General features: G+C 45.1%; 1 protein-coding gene across 1 annotated transcript; it reads right to left on the bottom strand.

Moving 5' to 3' along the window:
* Positions 1 to 1,724: 1,724 nt before the first annotated feature.
* Positions 1,725 to 2,531, bottom strand: LOC139812777 (uncharacterized). The gene is made up of 3 exons (XM_071777870.1): positions 2,442 to 2,531; positions 2,031 to 2,370; positions 1,725 to 1,936 (listed from the first exon to the last, which is right to left on the bottom strand). Exons 1-3 carry the CDS (start codon positions 2,529 to 2,531, stop codon positions 1,725 to 1,727), a joined length of 642 nt encoding a protein of 213 aa, XP_071633971.1.
* Between the last annotated feature and the right edge of the window lie 8,653 nt (positions 2,532 to 11,184).

Below are 11,184 nucleotides of genomic sequence, written 5' to 3'. Positions count from 1 at the left end.
ACATATGCTGAAGTGAAAACATGATAAGTTGTTGTCATATTACGCACGGTTACTTGTTGATGACATTTTTTCATCTGCGTGTATTCTTACGTAATATGACTTCAACATATCTGTTTTAAGTCTTACATACCGAATAGGTCGTAATTATCTTGGAGGGAAATAAAAATTGTTCCGATTTTTATTTTCGCCAAGAGAAATGTGGTAGAATATGGCTACAGGCGAAGATCCACTTTAAAAAAAATCTAACGCGCCTTTAGTGGAACCTCAAGGGTGGTGTGGAAGACCACTATTGTTTCAATTTTAAATTTGTTTAACATTTGCAACATTGTAATGTATTTTACAATTTCACAATTGTTTATTATAATAAATGTATACAAATTTACATTTTAACTGTTTGTTAATGTTTTACGTTATTGCCGAAAATATCGACCGAACTTGAGGTTGTGACCGGACGGTACGTGTTGAGCCCGATTCCGGCGGATAATATTCCTATCAAACGGTCGCCACTCGGTTTTACCTTAGACTACCGAGAAGGTAAGTTCGCATCAACGCCCCGATTATTCGCAAGACGCTAATAGGAATTATTTGTCTCAGAAGGATGTCCCTGATGGATCACCGTTGCTGCTTCTCGTCCCTGGATCCTCGCTTTACATCGCATACCAGATAGAGGTAAGTAAGGATAAATTAATTGTATCCTAGGTATTTATTTAGAATAGCTACTGCACCTCAAATATCGATGAAATTAGGCTTAATCGATTCGTTTTTGCATAAAACGAAAGAATCTGGCAGAAAAATGCGGCGGTCTGCCCTGCGAAGCGAGATATTTAACGTTAAAGTTGACGACTCTCAGGTTATGAAACCTGTCATACCGACTCGATGTAGCGACTGTGGTAGCGACAGAAACATGCCCCGCGGCCACATGCGCATGCTCCGTGGCCACATGTGTAGCGACATACCTTAACGCGCTCAACTTCAGATCGTTATTTACAACCTCCAAATCAACTTATTATTTACAATGTCGTATTCAGTCGAGCAAATAAATAGTAATCCATGGCTCGCGGTACAAGATGTTGTTGGCGATGCGAAGACATGGCCCAAATTTATTCGCAAGATGTTTTGGGACAAAAATTTCAAGGATCACAATAGAATGATCATTGTAAATTTTGCAATTTTAAATCACATTTCCGAAGATTTTTTGCATGATATTTTAAGTTTCACATTGAAAAATGCATACACAGAGGAGAGGAAGCGGAATATTAAGGATAGATTCCGTTATTTAAATCACGAGGTAATTGTTTTGATTTTAATTGATAACTATATTTTCAAATAAGTATTATTGTGTTTTTTATACTTTGTAGGAATTCGGGCAAATTCGACGCAGCAATGTATATAGCTACAGCGTTTATTTGCAGGAAATGTTAGATCTAAATTTCAATCCAATTAATAAATAATAAAAATTAATGTATACTTCTGAAGTTTGTGGTTTCGGTAAAAACACTTTAATACAAAGTAATGTATTTCAAATATAAAATTATCATTTATTCAAATAAAAAAATATAAATATAAAATATCTAATATATATATATAACATGGTATTGTAATGCAACAATATTAAAATATGTCAGATTTCGCAACGCGGTGTATCGAACATTAATTGTAGGAATTGCGGATGTTGCAACACAGTTTCTTGTTGTTCCGATGTCGAAACGTGTCTCCAAATGTATTTACTCTGTTTGCTCGGCCTCGACAGTAGACAATGGAGGATACATCTGGGCGATAACGTCGAAGAAGATTTTTATTCTCTCAGCCCTAGGATGAGCGTGTTTGAATAGAAATTCGAATAAATATCCCTCGACATGGTGCGATCGAGTCCCGTACTTTGGAATATTTGCTCGAACTTCTCTCCAAACACGCTCGATATGCTGAGTATGGGCGCCTGTAAATTAAGATATATTTATTTTAACATATAGGTACTTGTAACTATATATTCATATCGTTAACGTTTTACCACAAGGTTTCCCGTTACTTACCAGTATCTGGATCGACGAAGTTGTAAGTGTGATTGACTGTCAGATGTTGGAAGCCCTCATTGTTAAGACAATTATAGGATTTCCAACAATCTGAAACAATCGTTGTTCCTGGCATGATCCACTCCTTAATGCATGCCAGGAGCGTTTCTTCCGTTCGATCCTCTACTGGCACAATAAAAATTTTCTTCGACTCTCGCTCGTATCCTCCAAATATCCAATTGCCTTTCAAAAGGCGACCACGGTTGTATTTACGATGGCCGATTTTTGCCTCGTCGATTTCAACGGTGCGTCCTGGACCTCCAAGTTTCTCGCTGCACTTATCGGCCCAGTACGCACAGACCTGTAAATATCAAAAATAATAATAATATATGTAGATATATAAAATTAGTGCACAATATTAAAATATATTACCTCGCGACAAAAACTGAACCAGTCGACAACCGTGGTGGAAGAAATGCCAAGTTCTTCCTCGAGGTCTTCCTGTCGAGGAGGGCGTAGCATTAGGAAACTCGCTATAATCTTACAAATTGTAGCGAGTTCCAAATTGCTATTCCCAAACCAAGTGCCTACTTTGGCACTTTTAAAAAAATTACATGCCTTGGAGACACGTTTCTTTTTTGAGGACATTGCTGCGGAATATCTTCTTTGACATCGAAACAACAATGTCCGTTTATCAATAGTTAATTCCACACCACAATTCCCACAATTAATTTTCGATGGCAACACACCGTGTTGAATTAGAAATTTACTAATTCTTCTTTATTCGCCATTAACTGTATGAATTCGAAAAACAGCATTTTATCGAAATAATTACTTTTATCGCGATTCTTATAGGACGGTTGCACGCAGTGCATACGACACATAACAATCATAATAGTGGCGCGCTTCACTTGTTTAAAATTTCGCGAGCTACATTCCGTCGGTATGACAGATTTCATAACATGTCAAGTCGTCAAATATGTACTTTTCGTATACCAACTATTCTCTGCTTTACAAATTATTTCTGCTACAGATATTATGCGTCGAAGTTAACGAAACAGAAATAATTTGTTAAAGCAGAGAATAGTTGGTATATGAAAAGTACATATTTATATACCAACTATTCATTGTAAATATAAATATGTACTTTCCATATACCAACTATTCTCTGCTTTAACAAATTATTTAACAAATAATTTGTTAAAGCAGAGAATAGTTCGTATATAAAAAGTACATATTTATATTTATGCATTATAAGTATGCATACGTTTCAAATTCGCGCACTTTTGCATGCGCGTGCGGACACGGAGCATGCGCATGTGGCCACAGAGCTGACAGAGCATGCGCATGTGGCCGCGGGGCATGTTCATGTCGCTACCACAGTCGCTACATCTCGTCGGTATGACAGGTTTCATAACCTGAGAGTCGTCAACTTTAACGTTAAATATCTCGCTTCGTTGGGCAGACCGCCGCATTTTTCTGCCAGATTCTTTCGTTTTATGCAAAAACGAATCGATTAAGCCTAATTTCATCGATATTTGAGGTGCAGTAGCTATTCTAAATAAATACCGTATCCTAATTATTTGAATTTTATTTCAGACTAATGTCCCTGTTGGATCACCGTTGCTGCTTCTCATCCCTGGATCCTCGCTTTACATCGCATACCAGATAGAGGTAAGTAATATATTATAAAATAATTATGTGATAATTATTTTATGTTTTGTTGCAGATCGACGTCCGGGATGGATCGCCGTTGCCGTTATCCGTCTCTGGATCTTCGCTTTACCTCGCATACCAGATAAGGATAAGTCCCGATAATTATGTTTTAATTACGTACTAATTCGCTTCTTTTCTTTCAGATTCCCGCCTCGGATGGATCGCTGCTCTGTTGCTGCTCTGCTTCCCCGGATCCTCGCTTTACATCGCATACCGGATTGCCGCTGCCAACGTTGGATCATCGCCGAAGGACAAGGTAAGTAGAAGGTAAGTATCGATAATTTTTTATAATTAATCAGGAGAATTTGTTTCAGAATTAATTAATCTTTAATTCCAGATCATCATTTCAACATTACAGGCCGTTTCACAATATCATAAAGGTGTCTCACAACGCGAGTTTCTCGCCTCGGTTCGAATGTCGCTTTATTTTAATAAAGTTGCACAATTATTCAAATTGCGTATCTCGGCTTATTCGTTTAGTCGATACGATGCCTTTATTCCAGATAATTATTCCGATCGGAGGACTTTGTGCCTCGTGATTGTTAAACTATGATCACGCACTCGGCCGTGACCATCACTCTATCATACAATGTTCGTGCGCTGAATTAACGAACGAGTATTCGGTGGTTAAATACAATGATTAATAATGTCCGCACAATATTCCGTATCCGCGTGACCCAATGCCCGTGGTTGTTATATACTCGATAATTGCACTTCCGTTAATTAACAATGTATCCGAATTTCAACTCGCGTATTGTTGCTAACACTCGATTGTATTTGGCAATTAATTGCCCCTCGCTGTTAGTTAAGACGAGTAATTTTACGCGATAGTACGCGGGAGTTCTCTGTTGTAAAGTATAACGCGTATGCCGATCGTACAGAGTGTGATACGTGTGTTCGCCACGGCTATACCCGAGAGACTGCCTCGAGCGGTCGCTCTCGCTTGGGCTCCCCACTTATGCCGGATCGTTCCCACTCCTTGGAACTTTCTCGATCGTCTATTGTTCGCGGCCGGCACATCTGGTGCGATCATGCGAAAACACGATGATTTTCACTACCCTCTCGCGTGCCCTTTTGCGCATCACTCACTTATGTCCGTTCTAGAAGGTTCCCGTGGAAATTTCCACGCGCAACGCAGTGCGAGAACCTTCCTTCCTCGGTACCGCTGCACCAAGTTATCACTCGCGGAAACTGTTCGACGCGGACGACGTCGACCCATGCGCACCTCCTCGGAGATGCCCTTGATGGTGACTTCGGATGTTCTCCCTGTAGACGACGTCCGGGTGACGTCGATGTCGTCGGCCGTTGACGCCGACCCTCTGGCTAGGTTTTTCGGGAGCTGGTATCGCTGTTCCGGACCACTGTTCCCGTAGATGATGCGTATCCTGGGGATCTTCGTCGGAGCTCGACGTCGACCCCCTAGGCGGGTGTCCCAGGACCTCTCGCGACGGATTACGTCGTTTGTTCCCGGAGAAAATGCTTTTCCCGGGGAACTCGTCTGACTTTGACGCCGACCCCCTGGGAGGGTGTCCCAGGTCCTGGTAAGACCGTCGGATGGATAAGTTCCTGGCGAAAGTGCGTTTCGCCGGGATTTTGCCGGACAATGGCGCCGACCCCCTGGAGAGGCTGCTCTGGTCCTGGCGAGTCCGTCGGACCTCTCTTTCCCTGGAGAATTACGTTTTCCGGGGATTTTCACCGGGTCATGGCGCGCACCCTCTGGAGCTGTGTCCCAGGTCTTCGAAAAACATCTCGGCCTGGTTGTTCCTGGAGAATATGAATTTTTCCCAGAACTTAGTATTTCCTTGGCGCCCACCTCATGGACGCGCGTACCGGGTACGGGGGATGTTTCTCCGTGCCCCTCGATGCGGGTTATCGTCGTAACTTTATGTCGGCGATTCGGTTAAACGCGCTTATCATTATACGATCATTCTCGCTTAAACTATATCGACAACCGCTAAATAATATAAGACCTTTATGATCGGCGGTTAATCAAAGTATCAACTAAACTGGGTTTTATACCTATCGGAGGTATATTATTTTTAACCTAAAAACTACGCGCGGTCTTCGCCGTCTTATCGAGCCTGTATTTTTATAGTACGCAAAAGTCTAAATATATCCAACGCAACGTATTTTTGTATCTTTCAGAAGTGTCGTAAGTGTAATATTAAAATAAACTGAACCATGGCAAAATTAAAAACTTAAACGAAAATAAAGTACGTGACCACTTTGTCAAGCAACGAAAATAATAATTAAACAAAAGAAACGTGTATTTTATATATGTTTAATATTCAATCGACGAGCCGTCTTTCCCTACTTCGGCTGCCAGGCCTCGTCATCATCGCTCTCGCTTTCTTCCGACGGCGACTCAAAATCGTCGGAAGGCTGCTCCACCGGGCCGATCGGGAAATCGTAACCTACAAATTCCGCGATCGCGTCTATTAGCGGAGGAGGCGCGGGAGTCGTTATCGGGAGCTGTAATGCCGACATTAACAACGTGGGCGGCATGCATGGGAGTTCGGTCTCCCTTGGTACAGATGTCGCTGCTAAGTTCCCTTGAGGCGCCTGCTCTCCCTCCACCGCTCGTTCGGCCTGTGCCGCGCGTGGCTCCGCAACGGGTAGTCTCTGTAAAATCACCCGGGGTGATCGTTTGGTCATTCGACGCGGCTGCTGGGAAGCGGCCGGTCTCAAGGTGCGGTCGGTAACTTATCGGCCTGTAACTTTGATGGTAAAAGGATGGGACATCCATTAAAATTCACCCTGTATACTCACCGTTCGGATACTTACCGACCGTACGAACCAGTCCATTGATTGGGCGAGACGATCCCGCGAAGACCCGGTACCTGAAAGAAAAGGAGAATTAATAAAATTGATTCTAGTAGAAAGATTACTTACCTGGTTGCAATGGGGAACGTCAAAGAGACCATTTTCGGTCACTCGGAAAACGTTCCGAGTGACTCGCCGCGAACTTGCACATCGTGCAAATTGCGACGGCTGGCATTGGTTGCCGCATCGCCGAGACCGAAGCGAGAGCCCTTGTCCACCGTCCAATCCCGTTTCAGTATCTCAGTCAGAATTGAGCTGAGCCAATGAGATCGGCTCAGCGCACGGGTGAGGATAACACGGATCGTGTCGCTCGTCATCAAACGATGCGATTGGCCAACAGGAAAAAGGCGCGCGATTACATCATGTTCGCGCGTAAATGCGAGGCTCCGCGCCTGCGCAAGCATCAAGGAGGGGGAACTCGACCAGTTCCTCCCGGACAGTCTACCGGTGAATTTCGAGGCGTCAACACGATTCTCGGTTGCACGCGATAAAACTTGATTCCGTATTCTTATTCCGTTGCCGTATACGATAGTTACGTGAACAACAACCACGCGATAACGGTAATTAACCGCGAGAAGCTCTTAGCGACGGTAAATCAGAGTTCGTTAACAATTGACGCAGGTCAGTGCGCGATAGAACCTGTCCGTTCGTGTACGGAGATACTGTAACTTTGAAATTATTAAATTGTTATTTATTTATAATAAACAAAAACTCATTATTCGCGACCCCAGTGAATATCCTCTCCGAATATCCGTATATTACGTGCGCTTAACCAGGGCGTGGCTGACGGCTTTGAACACGTCCGCGTCGTAGGAAACGGCAGCCATTACGCTGAAAGGAAGGACGGGGCAACGCATATCATCCAGGTTTCTGTATTTACCCAGGAAAATACAGTGGCGACCGTAATTACAGCCCAAGTAGTAAGTGGCTATTATTTTAATTTTAACAACATCAATCGTTGATCCGGTCACAACTCAACACGCTTCTGCAAAAAATTAAGGCCCCGAAGGGCATAAAACGGCAGAAAAATCGTTCCAAACAGGAAGCACAAATTAACACGTCTATGCATACTCACGCAAAGAGAGGGAGTCCTTGGCAGTGGTTTCGTAGATAGTAGATAGGGACAGAATATGTCGTTTGTTTAACGTGCGGCACCTGCTCGTAGAGCCTCATCCACACGGCCCCCATGGGCGTGGGATTGGGATACGCCCAATCAGCGCGTACCGACCGAGGTCGATACTACCAGTGCGCCGCAGGATTGCAGGATCCCGTGGCAACCCACTGGTCGGGGCGAGCGACTATCCACGCTCTACCAGCTAAGCAGGCTGGCACCCGAGCTGTTGGGACGCAAGCTCACCCGTCGGACACCCAAATTCGTGAACTCGGGTATCCTAGCCAGCATTTGGCTTAACCATTGCCACCACGATGGTCCTACCCGCGACTGGCGGGAGCAAGCTCCCTGGGCGACCGGTCCCCGTGGTACCAGTCTAGATCACTGGTCGGATCTTCGCAGCCGAAGCCACTCCCAGTTGGGTCTCCTGCAGACCCGGCCCTGGTAAGCCGCATTCACACGTCTCACGCATCCCACTCATTCTTCGCTGAAACACATGCCGCAAACCTGCTCAGACTCTCGTATCTTTTCTTTTGCTCCAGTACCTCGCTCACATCCACTCTACCATCCTCACTCACCCTGACTCCCCATTTGTTCAAGCTCCTGATGTCCTCATACATTTCACATTCAATCATCACATGCTTCCAATCCTCGCACTCAGCACCACACGCACAACTTTCAGTCTTAGACAAACCCCTTTTATGCAAGAACTCATTCAAACTGCCGTGACCCGTCAAGATATAGTCGAGCCATAGGCTCTGCTCAAATCCCAGACAAACCTCGGCAAACCTCACATCCCGTATGAAGCCATGTGTCACTTGTCCCTTCGCACTGTTATTCCATTCATTCTGCCATCTTTCATACAACCTAGCATTTAACAGCTCCAAGCTCTCATCCACATCTCTCGTTCTTACATCCTCTTCACTCATAATACCTTTTTCACCCAATCTCCAGCCATTCTTAATTCTTACAATCATACCTCTTTTCACGCACTCCAGGTCCCACGGAAGACCACCCATCAATACCTGCATGGCCTCCGTGGAGACCGTTCTACAGACATTCAAACAGGCGCTCATCGCCACTCTTTGGCATCTATTGATTGCCACTCGCGCATATCCGTACCCCATGGCTCCATACCACACGCTCGCACCATACATAACACACGCAGCAAACAAACCCTTATAAATCACACGCCATGCTCTTTTTCGCAATCCCCATTCGCTCCTCATCACTCGTCTTAACTTTCCCACTACACTCACACACTTCTGTCTCATACGCTCCAGGTGCGGCTTAAAGCTCATTCGCTTGCTCACCCACACACCCAGATATCTCACACATTTCACATACCTCACATGCTTCCCATTCACACTAACGCTCGGGTGTCTCGTTTCCGACATATTCCCTTTCAGGAGCATCATGACTGTCTTGCTCTCTGAAACTTTCACACCTACACTCGCACTCCATTCGCTCACTATCCTCATCCACTCGTTCCCCATTCTCTCCAGATCCGCCCGGCTCTGTCCTTCGACAGGCACGAACAGATCATCGGCATACGCCGTCGCCTTGCATCCTCGTCCGCGGAGTTTCCACAGGAGTCTGTCCATCTGCAGATCTCAAATGATTGGGCCGCAGATGGACCCCTGCGGTGCACCCCGCCGAACCCTCTTCCATACTTTATCATTCGTTCCCTCATTCGTTCCCATCATACATGCCTGTCTTTCATCAAAATAACTTTCCCACAACCCAATCTCGTTACATCCTTCCTCACGCAGTTTTTCAATCACACATGGCCATTCCAGGTTGTCGAAGGCACCCTAAAAGTCCACAAAAATTCCCAACACATACTTGTGCCCGGACCCACTCCCGCACTCACACACGCTATTCCACGCACTCTCGGTCGAACGTCTCTTCACAAACCCGTGCTGTGCCTCACACATTCTGTCACTCATCAATCGCTCCAGCCTATTTACCATCAGTCGCTCCAACACTTTCCCAAGCACAGACAACAGGCTGATCGATCTGTACGACCCGGGGTCCGACCGCACTTTCTCTGGGGACTTCAGCAGTACAACCACTCTCGCTTTCTTCCACACCTTTGGAAAGCGATTGGTACTCAGACACATATCATACATTCTCTTCAACCATTCTGGAATTGCGCGCCAAGCGGCACGCAACATTTCTGCCGTTACTCCATCCAACCGGGTGCCTTACCCACTTTCATCGCCCTCGCAGCCACATCTACTTCATTCCACTCGAACGTTCTTTCAATCATCTCTCTCTCTCTCTCTGCCAGTCGTACATCATCCATTCCCGTGTCCGGGAAGAAGCGATTTAGCACCACATTCGCACTCTTTTCCCACGTACTCGTTGTCCTGTCACCCACCTTCATAGCACTCAGTCTGTCTCGTCCGTACTTACCCATACACACTTTGTACACATCACCCCATGGATCCCGATTTCCCTTGTCACTCACGAACTGTCTCCAGTTCTCCTCTTTCACTCTTCATATCGCTCTCTTATACTCTCTGAGAGTACGTTTGTACGCATTCAGACATCCTTCCACTCGACTTCTATCTCTCCCTCTCATTCGCTGGTAGGCACGCCTACACTTCCTCACATCCTTCTTCATGCGCTCAAGCTCATCCGTCCACCACACAAGCTTCTTCGCAACCCCACACACTCGCCTTTTCATTCTATTGTCATTCGCCCTCAGGATCCATGATGTGACGCGCTCCGCCAAGCTCTCCGCGTCCCAGTCATCCATCACATTCACAGCATTCTCCGACGCATACTCCACTAGATCGCTCATGTAACCCTCCCAGTCCACGTCTTTACACACCCATCTACGCATACCTTCCATCCGCTCAGCATTCTCACCATAGGTCATACGTATCAGCAACACATTATGGTCGCTGATACCCCTATCACTCTTAACTCCCCATTCAAACTGGGGTAATTATTTAGTTTAGGGGCTCACCTCAAATCTCGATGTAATTATGCTCAATCGACGCGTTTTTGTACGAAACGAAAGAATCTGGCAGAAAAAAGTGTCGCTCTGCCCCGCAACGCGAGATATTAAACGTTAAAGTTGACAGGAATCAGGTTATGATTCCTGTCATACCGACGAGCTGTAGCGACTACTGGCGACTACGAACATGCCCTGTGGCCACATGCGCATGCTCAGTGGCCGCACGCGCATGCAAAACTGCGCTAGTTTTAAATATGTATTTAAAAGAAACTATATAAAACAAATGAAGCGCAACAATAGCATTACTGTTAGATGCAAAATTGCACACCACGTTGCCACGCAATTATGTTAAGCTTAATAGAGTTCGGGCATCTGACATATTGTCATGATAAGCTAATAGATTTTGTAATCCAGCATGGTGTTCTAACATCTACAATTAAATGTAGTGAATGTGGTAGTGACATTGATATTGATAAAGAAACTTTAATGTACCGATGTAGAAAACGGTACTACGTAAAAAATGAGCACAAGAAACGTGTCTCGAAACAGTGCAATTT

This window comes from Temnothorax longispinosus, chromosome 5 (assembly GCF_030848805.1).
Source record: "Temnothorax longispinosus isolate EJ_2023e chromosome 5, Tlon_JGU_v1, whole genome shotgun sequence".
In the NCBI taxonomy this organism is placed as follows: Eukaryota; Metazoa; Arthropoda; class Insecta; order Hymenoptera; family Formicidae; genus Temnothorax; species Temnothorax longispinosus.
The sequence above is the reverse complement of the archived record's forward strand: the minus strand, read 5'-3'. Positions and strand labels throughout refer to the sequence as shown.

Excerpts from the sequence above, each read along its gene's own strand:
- LOC139812777 (XM_071777870.1), bottom strand. The coding sequence starts at position 2,531 with ATGCTACGCCCTCCTCGACAGGAAGACCTCGAGGAAGAACTTGGCATT. Across the intron at positions 2,371-2,441 it reads GGTTCAGTTTTTGTCGCGAG|GTCTGTGCGTACTGGGCCGA; the intron begins GTAATATATTTT and ends TGATATTTACAG. Across the intron at positions 1,937-2,030 it reads CTTCGTCGATCCAGATACTG|GCGCCCATACTCAGCATATC; the intron begins GTAAGTAACGGG and ends CTTAATTTACAG.